This window comes from Galeopterus variegatus, unplaced genomic scaffold, assembly GCF_000696425.1.
Source record: "Galeopterus variegatus unplaced genomic scaffold, G_variegatus-3.0.2 Scaffold15659, whole genome shotgun sequence".
Taxonomy (NCBI): Eukaryota; Metazoa; Chordata; class Mammalia; order Dermoptera; family Cynocephalidae; genus Galeopterus; species Galeopterus variegatus.
The window spans coordinates 4,433-24,020 of NW_007741770.1; the positions used below are offsets into that span (position 1 = coordinate 4,433).

Here is a 19,588-nt window from a genome sequence, read left to right on the forward strand (position 1 = left end):
AAAATTTATTTTTATTAGCATATTCATTGATACAAATTGTACTTATTCTTTATGCCCCTTATCCAATCTCTCCCTTCCCCTCTCTCCCTCCCTCCTTCCCCCACCCTTTCCTCCTCCCCTTCTTTCCCTCCCCTCGCCCCTTACCCCCTCTAATAACCACAGATTTGTTCTCTCCATCTGATAGATTAACTGTTCCTCTATTGGTTTGTTGCCTAGATGATCTGTCCAGTGCAGAGACAGGTGTGATCAAGTCCTCCCCTATTATTGTAAATCAGATGTTTCTTCTATTACTCTGGAAACTGTTTTGTGGAGAGAGAGAACCTCTTATTTATTTATTTATTTATTTTTTGGTCTCCACTGGTGCCATTCCTTGTATCAATGCAGTCGAGAGTCTGGTGTGCCATCTGAATAGTGGCTGTAACTGCTGCTATAGCAACTGACCACTTTTCCAGCAGCCATGGCAATTGCAGTTGCTGTGGTGGGCTACCCACATGAAAATGGTGTTTTAGGTGTGCTCTTTACCTGGTTGTGGCTGGGTTCAACTTCTCCCAGCTCCATGCCTCAGAACCCTAGTGGGGCCCAGGGTAGTGGTGGCAGCTTGCCTAGTTGCAGCTGGTTTTGGCTTCCCCTGGCTCCATGCCTCATTCTAAGATGTAGTTGCAGAGCAGCTGTCAGGGAGGAGAGGGGAAGGGGGAGGGAAACTGGGTGGTTAAAGGGGATAGGAAGGGGGGGCATGATGAAGGCCCCAATGAGGCCTCCCCCCTCATTCCAGCAGGGGAGACCAGGGGGCTTCCAGCAGCGGCTGGGTCATTGCTGGGCTGGATGCAGATGTCAGTGGGGTGTGACTGAAGCCCTCGGCCACTCACCACCTTGGGTCAGGAGCATGGGGAACTTACTGTGGCAGCTTGGTGGTTGTCGCTGGGCTGGTTGTGGATGTCAGGGGGCATGGCTGAGGACTTTGGCTCTCCCCCATCCCTATCTTGGAAGCCCAGAGGGTTTCTGGTCCATCTAGGTTTCATAGGTGTTCTTGGTGGTGTTAGACCTTTACTAGTTAATATGAAAATTTGTCTCTGATATGTGGGCATTTGGGGTTTTCTTTCAGTTCTGTTTTGGATTATTTGCTGTTCCCACTACTTAAAGTCTGTACTAGAACTAATTGTTTGTCCTTCACTTACTTCTAAAATGGAGGAACTTCCTGTGAGGGCTGGCACTTGAGCCCTGTGGTTGAGCTAAATTGCTTCATTGCTGCTGATTCCCTGGGAAAGACTTTTTGTGTAGCTCAGGTTTTAATTGTTGACTTTGTATGTACTTCTGGGTCTTGTGAGGTCCTATACACCTGGGTTGTTTGGAAACTCTGGTCTGGGCTTGAGACTTTTCAGCAAACTGCACCCCCTGCAGATCAGTATTCCTGACTAGTCTCCACTGAGTGGTCCTGCACTGATCGGAGGGCAGATAAGCTGTCCATGCTCTGCTCCAATGTTCCACCAGTGGGCCCATCTCCCCAACCCTGCACTCCATACACTTACCATGGGACAGGCCATGTTCCAGTCCCTTGCAATGACTCACCAGCCTCTGTGTGGTTCCCTTTTTCTGTTGTCTGTGGCTCCTTGCTCCTATGTGGGTTCATGGGAACCCTGTTAGTGATCTTGCTGTCCTGGGGCCCACCAAGGTCCTCTTCTCCTCTGCAGCCTCCAAGCAACTTCATATGAAGGGCACAGCTGCAGGTTTTGTCAGCTCTTGCTCTGTGTGCTCAGCAGCTCCAGCCTTGAAGTGGCTAGGACTCAAAAGGCTGAGAACGATCCTTTTTTTTCTTTCATTGTGGCTTCTCCTGCCTTCATGAACTCTGTCGGTCCCTCCTCCTCTTCCCCTTAGCTCTAGTGGCCCAGCTTGGCTGTTGTTGCTTTTTAATAGTTGTAAATTGGTTGATTTATGGGAGATAGTGACACTGGGGACTGTCTATTCTGCCATCTTGACTGGAAGCCTGAAATAAGAAACATCTTCATTTTGAGATCTATTATAGTACTCACACTCCCTTCCATTTAACTATTAAACTTTTTTTTTTGTCCTTTTTGAGACTGGCCGCACCATGCTCAGCCAGTGAGCGCTGTGAGTGCACCAGTCATCCCTACATAGGATCCGAACCCGCGGCCGGAACGCTGCTGCGTTCCCAGTGCCACACTCTCCCAAGTGCACCACGGGCTCGGCCCTAACTATTAAACTTTTAACTTCATCTAACGATGCCCTGATTTTATCATAGAATATTACTCCATAGTTTAAATATAGATGAAGACACATTGACTTCATCAAACTTCCCCAACTGTTTCATATTTAGTTATAAATTTTTATCTTCTAATCCAGCCAACAAAAACTTTAAACATTTTCTAGCGCAAATGCTTCACATGACTTGCAAAAATCACAAAAGCCTAAGTGATTATGTTAATCACTTTTGTGTATCACAGTTGACAAAAAAACAAACCCACATCCTTTTCTAGCTGCGGGGGGGGAGGCGGGCAGGGGAGGTAGTATCTGTAAATCTCAAAGTTATCTTGAAGGTCTCATTGCATAGTTTTCTCTCCAAAGTGTTAAACTTGAACTCTTGTCTATTAATTCTAAGTCTTTCCTAAATAATTTAGTATCATGAAATACTCTACAATGGGGCTTTCTAATGATTTCAAGGATTATAACTCTGACAATTCTCTCATTTACTATTTTTTGCAAGGCAATGTGGGAGATGTTAGGGGGATATGAAGGTTAAATAAGTTCTTGTGGGGAAGATGACAGGCACAATAATTACTGTTGTACAAAGTAAAAAGTGGCAAAAGCCACAAAAGTCGTTACTTGGCATGCTATAGGGCTCCAGAATAGCAAGGTATTTGAGATGAACCTTACGTTATTCTATTTGGTAAGGAAGTGGTCACAACTTTTGAAACTGGAATTTCATTGAAGTAGTATAGACAGGCTTTGAATATGCAGAGAACAGAATTCCAGAAATAAAAACAAGACAAATCATGAATATAAGAAAGTCCAAACTGGGTACAAGTAACAGTGAGTGTGACTAAATTATAAGGAAAGGAACAGGAGAAAATGTTGCAAAGATAAAGCTAAACAATGTTTCAGCTTCAATGTTAGATGACATCTAGACTTTATTCTAGATTGCTTCAGTAAGCAATGGAGAGTCTTTGAAGGTTTTTGGGTAAAAGGTTCATGTGATCAAATCTATGGTTTAACAAATTAGACTGGCAGGATGTGAAGAAATGGATTACAGGAGAGAGAGCTTATGGAAAGGAAATCAGCAGAGAGGCTGCTGTCATCATCCAGGTGGGGATCTGACCAGGGTGCCTAGACAGAAGAGTTTCAGGGAGATAAACATCATTGGAGTAGAATCAAAAAGCCTTGGTTACTGGATATAGAAGACAACGGAGCAGGAGGAGTCAAAGATGAGGTCAACATTAAAAGTCTAGGTTATGAGGAAACATGTAAAACAAATAGGAATTGAAAAAGTTATGAGAAGAAAGATGAGTTTGAATTTGGACATGAGTTTTAGGTATCATGTAAATACTCAAATGGAGCTGATTTGAAAGCAGGTTTGGACTTGGAGTTTAGGAGAGAAAGCAGGGCTGGGGATTTGAAATCATCTGCAGATTAATAATGGTCACATTTACTGAAAGCTTACAGTATGCCAGACACGGTGCTAAGCTCGTTACATGTATTATTTTATTTAAGCCTCACAATGAACATAAAAAGTAGACATTATTACCCTACCAGGACCTAAAGAATGACAGAGCTTGCCCAAAATTTTTCAACCAGTAAAAGGAAGAGCCGGCATTACAAGCAGATGTGTTTAAATCCAAAGTAGTTCTATAGATGTTAAAGTCAGGAAATAACTAGAGGAGCTCTACTCATTCACCTAGAATGGTATTTAGCAAGTAGGAGGGAGTTCACACCTACTCTTCTGTGGTGGAGAGGGAGAGGCCAGAGCACCCTCCACTCAGACTCAAGGCCTTTCCCTCCCTTTCCTTACTCCAGTCATCTCGTTACTTCAAATAGTTGGAGTGGGGGGTTGTGGGGGAGGTGTAGGAGGAGGGGGCACTGCCTGGGGTGATGGTTGGATGATTAGAATATTAAATTGGGTTCTGCTGCCTCTCAGTAAGTCCCAGAGGGGGAGTGAGGAAGAAACCAAGCGTCTGAACTCTCTCCAGAATTTTTTTAGATAATTTATCTTTCATATCTTTGAATTCTGCTTTGAATCCAGGGCAACAAAAAAAGTGCCACTTGGGAATTTTTTTCCCCTCAGCCCATCCTTTAATTTTTTTTGAAATATTTCTGACACTACAGAACTAAATAGAAATGTATTAATATTCCATTCTTTCATTTCTATGACAGACAGAAAAATTCATGAGCCGAAAACAAAGAACAACAACAACAACAAAGAAGCCAGCGAGATGCTTTTAAAACTAATTATGAATCTCAGCATTAAGAGCTGAACAGAGAAAGGAATTAAAACCCATTTATTAAAAAATCATGAGTGGATGATAATGTGTGTAAAAACTGAAAATTTACAAACTATTTAAAACCTAGAATCACTGTCTTTTTGGAAGCTACACAGATGGATCATGGGTGGTGGTGAAGAGCAGAAATGGATTAGGGATGAATCTGCATCGTTCTAGCTGCTCCACAGGCCTCCCAGGAAAGCCTGACATTGATTACTATTGAATATACTAATTATCCTGATTTGAGCATCACATATTGCATGCAGGTATTGATATTCAATGCTGTACCCCACAGATACGTACAATCAATTCTGTTTCAATAAAAAAAAATGAAAAATATGTTGTTGAAGGGGGAAAAAGACATTGAGCACTGGCAGCAGATCCAGTGATGGTAACCTATCAGTTAGATCCTTCCACTGGGTTCACGGTTTTGATCTGCCAGGTCTCAGTGATTTTGGCACCTTGACACCAGATTACGTAGCAAATCAAATTGTTTGAAATAGTGAATCCAAGAGAAACAGTCTAAGCAGATGTATCCAAACCAGCACTGAATCAGGTGTTCCTATGCATCATGTGAAAATGAGACTTGTATTCCAACTGGTGCGGCTTGGTCAAATCTGGCCGTGAATGGCATATCATCCTTGTATGGTCCTCTAGAGGTGGTCCCTCCAGGTCAGGGTTGAGGCACATGGACAGGGAGATGTGGAGAAAGCTTTCACTGTTGCTGTCTGTGCTGTCCCTGTCCTCACTATCTGCAAAGATGACCAGAGAACTGGACAGCCTGGGCTGATACGGATGGTCACGCCCTTCGTGGAGACTCCAACATGACCACACAGATCTGTTTGACACTCAGTAATGGATTGTGATTGCAACAGTGACTGATGGCCTGCTCAGTTGAATTGGGTAGCATATCTCCTGCCACCTGGACCTAAGCCCCTGTATTCCCTTGGTATTTCCTTGATCTTGCAACCTTTTCCATTAACAGAGCCACACTAACAGGGACCACCAGCCTCAGGGTGACTGAGGGGTCTCCCAGCAACTATGCTATTGGTCATTGAGCTGTTGATGTCCTCTTCCAGTTTGTCAGTGATCACAGCAAAGGCTTTGAAGATGGCATTAGTGGGTCCTGCCAAAATGATAATTCTCTCAGGACAATTCTCTTCTGAGATGTTATGTGCACCACTCTCCTTGTGCATCTTCTTACCTGATATTCCTTTCATTTCCATAATACTGCTAGCTTCCTTTTCATGCATAAGTAGCCAGATAGTGAGAGTGACATTTAATCCACCTTTAATTACAGCGGTGTCCCTGTTGAGCAGTGTTCTGGGGAGCTGGACTCTAAGTAGTCAAGTCATTGGTCACTGGTGGGGGTGAAAGCCAAAAACCACAGGTGCGAGGCAACAGGGGAAAGGGGAGCAGGCAGGAAGGGGTAGTCGGGAGGCCCAGGCAGAACAATAGGGGCAGGCTGGAGGATGAGGGGACCCCCTGCAGGTGGGTGGAGGAGGAAGAGTGTGTGGTGTGGAAGAGGTAGGAGAAGGAAAGGGGAAAGAGACTCCAGGGTAAGTGGAGGGCAGACAGGCAAGGGTGAGGGTGAAGGCTGTTCCAGCTGCTGCCTGTTAGTCTGGCGCCACTTGGCATCTTGTTAAGTGCTCATGAAAAATACCCACCATAACTCAGCAGTTGGACGTATGGTGGAGCCCCTGAAATTCACTGCCACCGTCAGAACTTAAAATGAATCATCCAAATCAAATTGGATTCCATAGTAGCTAATTTTAGGAGCCTGTGAACAAGTCACAGGAATCCAAGTTCTTCCAGCTGCCTAAAGATAAAGATAGTGCAACTGTCTGAATGTTTGTCTCCTCCAAAACTCATGCTGAAATTTAATTACCATTGTAATAATATTAAGAGGTGGAACATTGTAGAAGTGATTAAGTCATGAGGGCTCTACCCTCATAGGTGAGATCAGTGCCATTATAAAAGGGTGACTTTGGCCCCCTTGTGATCTCTTTCGCCCTCTGTCCTTCTGCTCTTCCACCATGTGAGGAACAGTGTCCCTCCCCTCTGAAGGATGCAGCATTCAAGGCACCATCTTGGCAGCAGAGACAAGGCCCTCACAAGATACCAAACCTGCTGGTGCCTTGTTCTTGCACTTCCCAGCCTCCAGAACTGTAAGAAATAAACCTCTGTTCTTTATAAATTACCCAGTCTCAGGTATTCAGTTTTATAGCAGCATAATAGGCTCTAAGACAGACAGATTTTTGATGTAGCTAATCTCGATTCACCAACTGATGATTAGCAAAATCACTGAAAGGCCAAAAGTCCCACACTAGTGCAGTCCTATTTGAGAAAAAGGATAAAAATGTAAGTTTTAAAAGCAAAAATAGTTCCACCTTGAGACACATAAACATTTAAAAAGCTCATGTAATGAAGCTCTGCCTTTTTTGAAATGAACCTTAACTGGAAACCAAAGACTCTCCCCAATTATGTAACACCATCCCACCTCTAATCCCTGCTAGAGGGCAGCCACAAGGTAAACCCCAACAGCTCAGCATCCCACATGCACCAGAACCTGACCACACAGTCCAGGCAAAGGCTGCCTCCTCCACATGTGCTGAATCGGCCTCCAGATAATAATAAGCCCTAACATTTACTGAGCTCTTCTGTTTCAGAATCTGTTACTCACTTACATGCCTTTTTTTTTTAATGAAACATAATTGATTATACACATTCATGGGGTATAGAGTTGAATATAAATATAAATACCTGTGTACAATAGAATCAGGTTAATTACATGTATATCTTCTTATTTAACCCTCACAATAACCAACTGAGGCAGATACTATTTTATAGATAATGCCATCTTGCGTCTATTCTCAAGAATTTATGGCGTGTGTAGAGGCTAACGTCAATCACTCATACCTCTTTCCTTCCTGATTCTAACTTAGAGTATGAATACAGTGAACTGATAAGCAGACTGAGATCATTATATTCACTTTCTTTATGGAGGCCTAATCACCTCATACTAAAATGTCCCTGAAAGTACTGAATTAGAGAAGGTAATTTGGAACTGAAGCCAAAACAACTGATGCTTCCTATTACCTCCTGTCAAATCTAAACTGAGGACCAGACACTAACGTATCTCCAGCCAGCTGTGATGTGATAGATTAGAACCTGTCTCAAAGAACCAGTAGTCAGCAGAAGACAGTGCTAGAAAGCACAGGAGGGAAGTGGCTTCTAGAAGGCAGGCACTGTGCCAGGTCTGTTTACTACACAGTCCACTGTCTCTAACCATCTGCCTAGGAAAAAGAATCCTATTTCTGTCTTTGCTAGCTTTCAAACACAGCTGTTAACCTTAGCTTTCAAACATAGCTGCCCACTGGAATCACTTAGAAAAGTTTTAAAAAATTGAATTGACCTGACCACATCCCAAACCAACTAAATCAGATTCTCTGGGACATGAATATTTTTAAAAGTTCTCTGGGTAATTCTCACACACTGCATAGGCTGAGAACCACCACTTTCTGGGGTTCACAACCCCATCCCCTTACAATACAGCCAAGTCAGAACTAGCATTTTTTGAGTGACTACTTTATGCTGAGCAATCTACATATTCCTCATCCCAACTCTATGAAGTAGATATGATGATCGTAGCATTTCACAATAATTGCTGGGAAAAGGGGGGCTTGGAAAGGCAAAGAGACAAGCCTGGGATTACAGATTTAGGATTGTCTCCCAAGCTGGAAACTTCACCACTAAACACCATGCTGCTCCTGTGCATCCCAACAATCTCTCCAATTATATAATACATCCCTTCTTCTATAGGGAGGGGCAATTATGGGCTGGAGATATGGGAAGAGTTCATTCCAATATTCCCTTCTCAAAGAGAACATAAATTCCTTCCATGGAAGTTGAGGAGAAAGAATAAGAATTTCCAACAAGTAACTTTTGTAGAGATTTGGAAAATGTGCAGTAAGGAGTAATAAATCAACAGAGATGGTTATGTTATCAAGCAGTTAAAAGACAGCACAATTTTGTATAGAATCAACTTTATATTTCTGAACAGCCATCCCTAGAATCTTGAGATTAAGAAAATTGAACAGCACGGTCTATGAAGATAAGGCTAAGGGTTGTGAAGGAAGGTGCCATGCAAGAAAATCAAAGATGCTTGTGAACATACGATGACAGCACAAGCTAACTAAAGAAAAATGAGAAGGCTAGAAGAATACAAGGGATTGAAAGGCTTTAGGACAGGTGAGGTAAAGTTCACATCCTGAGACACTAACAGTGAATAATCAGTAGATAAACGATGATGCATTACCTAGTAACTCAGATATTTTAAAAGGCAAAGACAAAACAGAATTCTATTTCACATTTCTAAACCTCTGCAAAGGTAGATGGAAAGTAATATAAACTGGACCTTGCAAACTTTTACATGTTTGCTGAAAGTATATAAATGTTTATAAGTCAAATAATCTATTAATTTTGCTAATAATAAAAACTCTGGCACTGAAGAGAATTTAATAACTCTTTGGTAACTTCTATAGGGCAAATAATAACTTTCAGTTTTTTTTGCAATTTAGGATTTCCACATAATGAATTGGCAGATATCTATAATTTGACCCTAGGGAAAAATGCATCTCATTACAATGGAGTATCAGAACACCTGATGAGCAATAGAAAGAGACATATACATAGATGTAGTTCCTTGTTTTATTACTTTCTTTTCAATGTATGAATCATTATTCCCTTATGAGAAAAGGAGGATAAAAGACTCCACCCATCTGTGTCAGGATAGAGCTGCACTGAGCTTATGAAATAATCTGCATCTTCAGAGCAGCACCTATTAGCTGCTGTTAGCTGCTAAGAAACTCTGGGAAGCATTGCAATCAGCAAAATCAGGTTAACTCAACAGGTTGTTTTCATTTTGGGTTAAAGCTTATATGAGGGCTCAGTACTAAAAGGCCTATGTATTTTAGTCAACTGAACAGGACTGGACCTATAAGTTTTGACAGTGCTAGTCTGCAATTTGGTGATGTTTCTGGAATGGAAAAACAATCAAATTGTAAATGGACTTGTTGTATGGTCATCTCATTCTTCTTGTGACTAAGGGACTCTATCCTCCCCCCAATAGTACACACACCCAATACTTAGAGCAGATAAAATTTTAACACATTATCATCAGATTGTTAAATTGAGACCCTCGTGCATAATGATATAGTTAGTAGGAACACTTAAGTGTTATCTGAACAAATAAATTCTTCTAGAATTATTCTGCCTGTTTTACTGTACCATCTCATTTTTATGTTTAGCTTTAACATTTTTAAAATGAGTCTTTACCTAAAAAGCACATAGAAGATACTCATCCACGACATTTAGTTAATTAGAAACCATGAAGTCTTAAAACACATTTCTTAAGGTGCCATAAAAGTCATGTTCTGAAAAATCTGAAAATTAAATTTTTTACTTTGGGGGTTGCTTTCAAAGATTAAATGGAAAGAGATTAATAGTATTTATCTTGCCAGTGATTTTATGTATTAGGTTGATCAAAATGGTCTGATATCATCAATTTCATGGTTTAACCCAATTAGAATGAGACAGGTAAAAAAAAAACAAAACTGTAATTTTCACATTAAATGAAACAACATAGCTCCATATATTCCAAAGAAAAAAGTTTTTGCAGAGGATGACCTCAGCTACTATGCAACATGCTAAAAATACCAACTGTAACACATACTCAGCACCAGGGGTTATGGTGCTAGCTTTCCATACTTATAAATACTGTTGATGAGGCTGTAACTGAAAAGCGCAATTCTGACTCAGTTTCCACGCTGCACTTTAAAGACTGGCATAAATTAAGTCACAGGTAACTCTGGGGGTAATAAGAGGCAGGGGCAGTTTAAAATAACTTCCTAATTCAAAAATGTCATGCTGACAATAATTTTTAAATCCCATTCCCAAAAGTGTGTTGTGCTTGTTCACTTAGCTTCTCTCCTGTCCACCTTCCACAGCAGGTGATGAAGAGCAATGAAGTTTCAAGAGTTAAGAGCTGGTAATATGCTTGTATTGAAACAACACACTGGACTCCACAAACATGTACGATTAAATTTTAAAATAAAAAAAATTAAATTAAAAAAAAAAGAATAGGTAGAAACCTTAGTAACCAGCCATTTCACAGGCAATAACTGGCTACAGAGTAATGCTGACTTTGTTGTAGGTCAGAAGCTGACTTGATTATATCTTTAATATAAGACACACACATCCATGGCCATTAAATGACTTTATAGTAAACTAGTCACATTAGGTATGACGTGGAGAACACAAAACTAGTTTGAAAACATGTTTCAAAAAGATAAAGATTCTCTTATTTTCTAATAAGAGAAAGGGGTTCCCACACTTTCTGGAAGATAAAAGAGACCCAAACACAGGACACACAGACCTGTAGAGCAACAATGCATTTTCCACAGAGAATCACAGAGATTCCCATTCTGAATACTCTAGTTTTTTGTCCTAGGTATTGATATTTAAATTAATTGAGACATTATACACAATTCTTTGAGTCTCTTCTCATTTTTATTTTTTAAAAAAGACAGACTTAGGATATGGTAAGAAATTACTGTTACATTTTTTTAAAATCTGTCAATTGCTACAGTAATGGAATAAATAAATAAGATTTTTTAAAGCTCAATGTTTAAAGACATATTTATAAAAAAAATGACTGAATTAGAAGACATTAAATAATGTTGTTGATACACACCTGGAAGGGATTTAGGCAAGGAAAGGCACATCATTTCACCACAAGAAATAAAGACCATAGTTGGAGATTAATGGACAGCCAAAGCTTTAGATCTTGTGGTGGTTTTCCCAGCTCTGGAGGGTTATGATGGTGAAACCTTCTTTATAGTATTTAGCTGGAATAAAGAGATAGCAATTGGGGAATTTTACTCTGTAACCCTAATGTAATATTAAAAAGAAAGCACTATTTTAATAAGCCTGGTGTGTAAAGAGGGAAAGAGCGCAAACCCAAATTGATTTGGTAGTACTAAAAATCCTATTGAGTTTTAAAAAAAAAAAAGGAAAATAATAAAATAAGATTAACCCTCTTGTCTGGTTGAACTGGAATTCCTGCAGTTACAACGTTAAAATTTCAAGTAAACACTATTTTTCACTGTTTTTCTTGTAGACAGACACAGTGTAGATATAAAGAGCTGCCATATTTCACCTCAGCTGAAGCTATGTGCCAATGTTTAAGGAAAGGATCTTAGATAATATCCCAATTTATAGAGGTTAAATCTTTGAAAATAGCACTAATACTGCTAGCTGACTGGCTACCTACAACAGCAAAGTGAACATGAAGTTTTGACAATGATAACAGGTTTCCCAAAAGAAACTAAATATTTTCTAGTTGAACAGATACAGTTGCTTTACTTTTACTGAAAAGTTTAACAGATACTAGTGGAACTTGTTTTGGGTCAATTTTCTACTGCCAATTTTCTTTCACAAATTTCTGCCAACTCTCTATCCTTTTCTTTCTTTCTGGACTCTGAATCTAGATTAGAAAGATATAATCACTCAGAGTAAACCACATCAATTTTAGTGGTATTAAGTGTGGATTTAGTGGTATGAGTGTATAAATAAAATGGATTTTCAAAATAAAATGATATCTCCACGAAAAAAAAAAACAAAAATTGAAAGCAAATGGGAAGGAAGCAAGTGAAAATATTAATATTAAAAAATCATAAAAATGGCAATTGTAAAGCAGGCAGCTTCCTGCTCATGCCACACGATATGCCTTCATTAAGGTGTACTCTTTCCGGTTGGTGTGAGCAGCCCAAATGAAGAGCGCAGAAGCCATGAACTGCAGGGGAGCTGAGACGCAAGCCAGGCAGAAGGACCATCCAAATTCACCGGACACATTCTCAGGCAGCTCTAGTTTCTGGTGGAGTAGTTCAATTCCAGCAACATAACAACTTACTGAACCCAGTGTACACAGACCTTGGGAGGGGGGGGAATTTAGAAAACAAAACAAAACATGTCTAGGTAAGAGCACAGTAAAGAGCTTTTCAGTCAACATGACAGGGAAGTAATCTGTGAATGTTAAGAATTAACTCTTTGATCCCCAATGAGACAGGAAGAAGCTAAAAGGTAAGGATAATGGTAAGACCCACCTGCAAGGAGATGGAGAACGCCCGTGGCAATGGTGGGATACAAGCTTCGGCAGATACAAGCACAAAGTCCAATCAAAGCCCCAAAGCACATCAAACCTAGACTAACAAAAGGTAAAAGGAACTGGCAACGCCAAAGATCTGATTTTTAAAAAGAGAGAGACAGAATAGAAATGTTACCGTGATTTCAGGCCATTTTCCACAATGGCAATTTCTTTCATATTCTAATTAGGTCTTTTTGCAAAAGGAGAGAGATAAGTATTTTAATATTGATGCCTCTTTTTCTAAAACACATAGTTCAAAAAGATGCTAAATTTGTTCTGATAAAAGTAAAAGGATAATAACAGGTAACAATTACCGTAGTCTTATTATGTGCCATGCAATGTTTATTCTCTGTGTTAATCCTCCCAACAACCCTAGAAAGTAGGTACTACTATTATGTCCATCTTATAATTGATGAAACTGAGGCAAGAGGCATAAATAACTTGTACAAAGTAGCATAATTAAGTGGTACAGCCAGGATTTGAAGAGAAAAAGTCTGGCTCTACATACAAACAATATCCTTACAGGATCTAAAGTCCTTACAGGATTTAAAGGTAGTAATAATAAGTAAATGAATGGTGATTATAAATGACCTGTCTTGCAGGGCTGTTAAAAGAATATACATAAAGAACAAAGCAGAGAATCTGGAATATACCAGGTACTCAATAAATGGCAGTTTCGGTTATCATAAATTCCCTCGCCAACATGGGAAGAACACTGACGACCTTACAAAGCATCCCATTCCATTTCTAGATAATTATTAGCAATGTATTAATATCAATCTTAACCAAATTCTACCTTTTGGTACTGGTTTTACCTTCTGGAACTTCATGAATCTTTTTTCTAACTTCCCTTCAAAGGCTGCTAGTAATAAACTTTTTCCTATGCATTCTCATTGCAAATCTAACACCTTCAGTTTATTCAATGTTTCCCTCATAACATGGTCATTCTTCCAGGCAGGCTCCAGTAGGTGTATCTCTGAAAACTGAGGCTCAAATCTGAAGGCAATATTTCACAGATAGAATGTTCCTAATAAATACTTTTCTTTCTTTCCTTCTTTTGACATCTAAACTTTTGTTACTACCACCTAAGATGGGATTAACACTTTTGGCAGGCCTGAAACTCAGTGACTCACTTTAGAGCATGAAGTCAACTTTTCTCACATATGCCTATCCAAACTCAGGCAGTAGAAGTGTTTAACTCAAATACAGGAATTTATTACTTATCCCTACTAATTTTCCTCTTAAGTAAATGGGCCCATTAATAACATCTTTTGGAGGTCTAGAGTCCATCATCCAATGTATTAGCTGCCTCCCTCAACTTCAAATCACTTAAAACTTAATAAGTACTTATCTACCCTCCAAAATAAGTTATCGATAGAACAGAGTTTGTAAAAATAACTGTTAGAGATCTTATTTCAAGTTGACACTATCTACTAACTCATCTTCTTCCAAAAAGAGAGTTCAACAAAACACAAATAAAATTATTTCCTTTTTTCCTCCAATTGTACTGCTGAGATCAAAGTACTCACAGGTCCGAAGTAGATCAATTCCACTATTGTGGTTTCCGGGATCAACAAATTTCTCCATGAACTGCTCATTTAGTGTGAAACTCATGCATTTTGTAACCACATCAAATGACTCTGGAACAAGAACAATGATTGCTTGTTGTTTTAATTATAAACATTTAACAATAATCTTTCAGTAATCATTCTCTGAAGTAAAAATTGATGTAGAAAGATGTTCCCAGAGGTAGGCAACTTCTTTGGGAGAGAGAGGGAGCTGGGTATGCTGTCAAACTCTGAGGTCGGGAGTGGGCAAATTATGCACTGTCTAGGCATGGCGAGGACTTCAGCTTTTACTCTGAGTATAGTGGAGAGCCATTGGAGGGCTTTAACCAGTGGGGAGACATCATCTGGTCATCCTAGCTGATGTGAAAACAGACAGACATCAGGCAAGGGTGGAAGCTGGGAGACTGGTTAGGAAGCTACTGCAGTAATTCAGGTGAGAGATGATTGTGACTCAGACCAGGGTGGTAGCACTTAGCAGCAGCTGGATTCTGGATGTATTTCAAATGAAAAACCTCTCGGATTTCATGATGCAGTGTATATGAACCCGAATAACTCTCAAGTTTCTGGTCTGAGTAACTAGAAGGGTAGAACTGCCATTCCCTGAGAAGGGGATGATGGCTTGTAGAGCAGGTTTGGGGGAGATCAAAGTTCCTATGTGAGTCTTTATCCTCTTTCTCTTCTTCCTAGTTTTCTTACATTTCTATTCTGTTTTACTGCTCCTTTTTTTTTTCTTCCCCCGGCAATGTCTTCAGCCACTGGGCATTAGTGAGACCTGTGTGGCCTATCAACATTGCTGCGGTTCATAATCAACTCTCAAATCAACTGAATTACTGCAGTAGCCTCCTAACCAGTCTCCTAGTTTCCACTCTTGCTTGCTACCAGTCTGTTCTCACATCAGCCAGCGTGACCAGATCATGTCTCTCCACTGCTTAAAGCCCCACAATGACACTCCACTGTACTCAGAGTAAAAACCAAAGTCCTCACCATGCCTAGAGATGTCCTCACTATAACTAGACAGTATTCCCAACCCCAGAGTTTGACGGCATACCCAACTCCCCACTGTATTCATCCATTCCAGTCCAGTGGCTTCCTTGCTGGTCCTTGAATATTTCAGGCATATTCCTCACAGAACCTTGGCCATAGCTGTTCCTTCCAACCTAAATAATATCCCTCCCAAACCCAAATAGCTCATATGGCCTTTATCTAGTGTTTATCTACATCAAGTCTTTACTCACGTGGTGTCTTCTCAATGAGGCCTATCCTGACTATTCCCTTGAAAATCGTAACCCATGCCCACCAATATTCCCTTTCCCACATATTACCAAGTCCCCTTTATTTTGCTCTATTTTTCCACAGCATGTGTCATCTTCTAACATTCTGTATAATTATTTTATATTGTTTTGTACTTACTTTTTATACTTTATACTGCAATACTTATTCTGTTTATTGCCCATCACCCTTTATTAGAATGCTAGTTCCCCAGGAGTAAGGATTTTTATTTGTTTTCTTTCCTGATGTTTTCTAAGCTATGAGGCCCTGGAACATGGAGGCATGCAATAAATATTTGTTGATATATGGTAAGTCAAGTTTGTTCTGCTATGATTTAAATATAACGCTTCCCCACTAAGAGGCCAACAGAAGTAGTTATAAATGAAAATGAACTGTAAAGTTCTTCCTTACACAGAGCTCTAAAACTTCTAATTTAATAACTGGAAATTAAAATCTTTACGTGTTAAATAAGAATGCTTGCAAAAAACCTGAAAAACAACTTAAATTGTTTACTTCTGTAATACAAATGTATTAACCTACAAACTCTATATCAAAACTGTTGTAAAATAATCTCAAATAGACACAGATTTAAAAGTAGAGTTGGTCGAATTACATCCTGTAAGATATAAGGGGCAAATGATAGATACCTACTATAATACAGCTGACCCATAAAAGGACAATCAATTACATTTATTGACTTGATTTCAGATACTAGTCCTTTTATTAGTTACCAGATATTTAGTCTTCCAATGTACTTTTCCAATTATTTCCTCATGACATGTGTGAGATTAATAAAAAAGTATTTTCATCAGTGAGTAAATAAGTACAAACACTTTCAAGGGCTTTCCCAAAACAAGGACAGTTATTCATTCAACCAATATTAATGAGCATCATGGCAAGCCATAGAAGTTGGGGAGAGAAGGTGATGGGAAGAGAAGAGACATATAAGATTTATTTCTTTGGGGAGGGAGAGAACCCATAAACCTGCTTACACATAACAGGGCAATCATCAGGCTACATTGTCTATTACTGAGTAGGTAAAGGAAAGAGAAGTTAAAACAAGAGGAATACCTGTCCTTTCTGGTGGGCTATACCAATGTGTGTTTTTGGGTATGGTGATACACCGTCTCCACAATCCTACTGTCCCATTATATCGGAAAAGTGCATCATTATAAGTCTTTTCATCTGCCTCTTCACTAATGAAGTCTTCCCACATGCTTTTGTTCAAATCGCTGGAATTTTCTTGAACTGGACTTCGATATTCATACCAGAAGTCTGTACCAATTGAGGCAGCCATGTAGATGGTGGAAATGAGGCTAAGCACACAAGCAATTACAAATGCTGTAGCAAAACGGTTATCCATTCTGGCATTCAGACTGCTCTGTTTAAAAATTGAAGAAAGAAGAAGAGTTAGACTTCAAGAACAAATAAGAAAGATTATTTTGAAAAGAATTATCTCAAAATCACCCTTTACGCTATTCCCAATCCCTTGGTTTTTAAAAGTAATATAGAATCATTAAGAAATTTAAAAAAAAGAAAAAGCAAGCATGTTCTTAATTAAATTTAAAATGAAACTTATTCTCACGAAAGTACTTATTGAATGCTCACATACCCAGGATGCTACGGAGACAGAGGTCTTGTTCTCTAGTCTATCACCTGCATACTAAAACAGACAACACTGAAATGGACAGACACATTACAGATACAAACAACAGACGTGCCCATGATCAGCAGTGTACCGTGCACACATTTTTAATTACAGACTGAATTTTTACACGAGCTGCAGAGCATTAAGTTTGAGTGTGTGAAAAAGGCATAGGAAAAAGAAAGGAGTGGAAATCGGCTCTTCCCAGTTTCCTCTGAAGAGGGAAGCCTCCTAAAACAAGAATAAGAGTCAGGAGCTATAAGGAAGACAGAGCTGAAGGTGTTTCATAACCCCGAGGGAAAGGTTGCTCTAGGCATATGGAACAGCAAAGAGAACAACATATAATACTGCTAGATATCAATCTCCCCCTAATCCATTAAAGCTAAGACAAGCTTCTTTACGCTACCAAGGTCTTCACTCCTATCTCCTCCCCCCATTCCTCACACTTCTGAACCTCCTCTACTGCAACTCTGCTCTCCCCTAAATCCTAAAGTGCAACATAGGTCCACAAAAACTAAATGATCCCTACTCAGCCAGATAGAAGACTCCAAAATTAGGCAAAATATGAACATTCCCAAGGCGTGGACAGGACTCAATGGCAGTAGTAAATGGCCGCAGTAAAATGACTCAAGGCGGATCACGCTGAGTCAAATACTGCAAGTACAGTATCCACTGTGACTGTACCAAACACCTTACAAAGGTGCATGAAAACAGGCTCGCAAACTGGGTGAGTTTGGAATATGGGAAGTGACTCAGGGAAGATCACAGCAATTACAATAATTAACGATAACTCAAGAAGCAGGTTTGTATTTAGATTTTTTAAAAATCTTTCATCCTGGTGCTTTTAAATGACCTTAAAAGATCCCGGCACCGGGAGAGGCGGCTCGCCCAAGGCGGACGGCTGGCGCGGTCCCCTCGCGGGCCGCACGAAGGGGCCGAAGGAGGCCGAGGCAAGCAGGGGCTGGGGCGGGGCAGCCCTGCGCGGCCTCAGGTACTCGATCAGGCCCCTCCCCAGACCGCTCGCCCCCGGGAACACCCCCGCCGCAACCCGCCGCTCAGAACCCGCCAAGCCCCGGCCGCGCACGGGAGGGGGGCCCCTGTTGAAACCGCCGGGAGCGCCGAAGGGCGACAGGACCCCCGCCCGGCAAGGCCGGACCGCTCACTCACCGCCCATCCTCTTGCTCGGCCGGCTTCGCCCTCCAGCTCAGACCACAGCACCCTACTCTCCCCGCGCCTCCTCTGACGCACTTCCCTGTAGAGCCCGCCTCCTCCATCACACCCGCACCGCCGCCTCCGCCTCCAGCCCGGGCCAGGCCGCGGCCCGGGACCGAGAGGGCTTGTGGGAGTTGTAGGAGGGACGGAGGGAAAGCTGCCGGAGGCGGCAGTGGACATGCCTGACGCCGCGCAGCGCATTGTGGGGGATGTAGTTCTCTCCCGTGGGCAAGTCGGTGCGCAGAAGGGACGTTTGGAGTGATGGAGTCATATTTTAGGAAGAGACGAAGTCCACTGACTAACGAGTTGGTGATTGTGACTTATATAACTTTTAGTTCTGTGCTCTCCCTATCACACAACCCTACCTGTAAATATAAGTACAGTATAAATGAACAGCAATGGGATTATACTTTTGAAATATTAACCCATTTTTTCCACTCTCCTACAACCTAAATACCATTGGAACAGATATTTTATTGCTTAAGTTTGGCTGAGAACGATGTGTCCTAGCAGACAATATTCATCTAGAATGTAATGACATTATTTGGGTTTCTATCCAATTTATGTTTATAGCTGCCTTCATTTGTGAAAAGTAATATTAGTTTTCTATTGTAGTAATGTAAAGTTTCTTTTTAAAATAAATTTCAGTTAATTTTTAAAATACTAAATTATAATATTGAGGACACTAGGCATATCAAAAAAATGTGAATAAAAAATTGTGACTATAGTATGAAAAAGACAAGTTGGGGAACATTGCCTTAAACAGATAAGGTCATGGACATCATCAAAGATTGCAAATGACTGTGTGGCACAGAGGCAACTGAATGGTTCTAAGCCCTCAAATATTGCACAGAAATTCACAAACAGGAAGCAGGGACATCTTAACAATAACGTGTGTGTACCAACCCATGAACATGGTCTGGGACCAGCGAATGATGGGTTTCTCAACAGATATCCACAGAGACAGGTGACTCAAGGAAAAGAGGGGCTCTTGAACCCCTCCCCCCAGCCCCTTAATGCCTTGACATTTAGCCACTGCACAGGGGTAAGGTAGGAACCCCATGCTGATATAAAATTTCTACCACCCTGAAAGATTGAAGGCATGATACCTGTTTTTCTATCTATAGTTATATTTCTTTTATCTGAGTTGGTGAACTGATATTCATATCCAGTACATAAATAAAATAATAGCAAAATA

The 19,588-nt window shown here is 40.5% G+C and overlaps 1 protein-coding gene and 1 pseudogene across 2 annotated transcripts; both read right to left on the bottom strand.

Moving 5' to 3' along the window:
* Positions 1–4,861: 4,861 nt before the first annotated feature.
* On the bottom strand, positions 4,862–9,862 carry LOC103582308 (annotated as a pseudogene).
* Positions 9,863–11,038: 1,176 nt separating this feature from the next.
* LOC103582307 (claudin domain-containing protein 1) lies at positions 11,039–18,561 on the bottom strand. 2 transcript variants are annotated; one of them, XM_008563945.1, is made up of 6 exons: positions 18,346–18,561; positions 17,146–17,189; positions 16,605–16,914; positions 14,226–14,336; positions 12,656–12,793; positions 11,039–12,482 (listed from the first exon to the last, which is right to left on the bottom strand). In XM_008563945.1, exons 1-6 carry the CDS (start codon positions 18,350–18,352, stop codon positions 12,262–12,264), a joined length of 831 nt encoding a protein of 276 aa, XP_008562167.1. In that variant the 5' UTR covers positions 18,353–18,561; the 3' UTR covers positions 11,039–12,261. The 2 variants fall into 2 exon arrangements, with proteins under 2 accessions (XP_008562167.1, XP_008562168.1); XM_008563946.1 differs by lacking the exon at positions 17,146–17,189 and having other exon boundaries at positions 18,346–18,555.
* Positions 18,562–19,588: the final 1,027 nt, after the last annotated feature.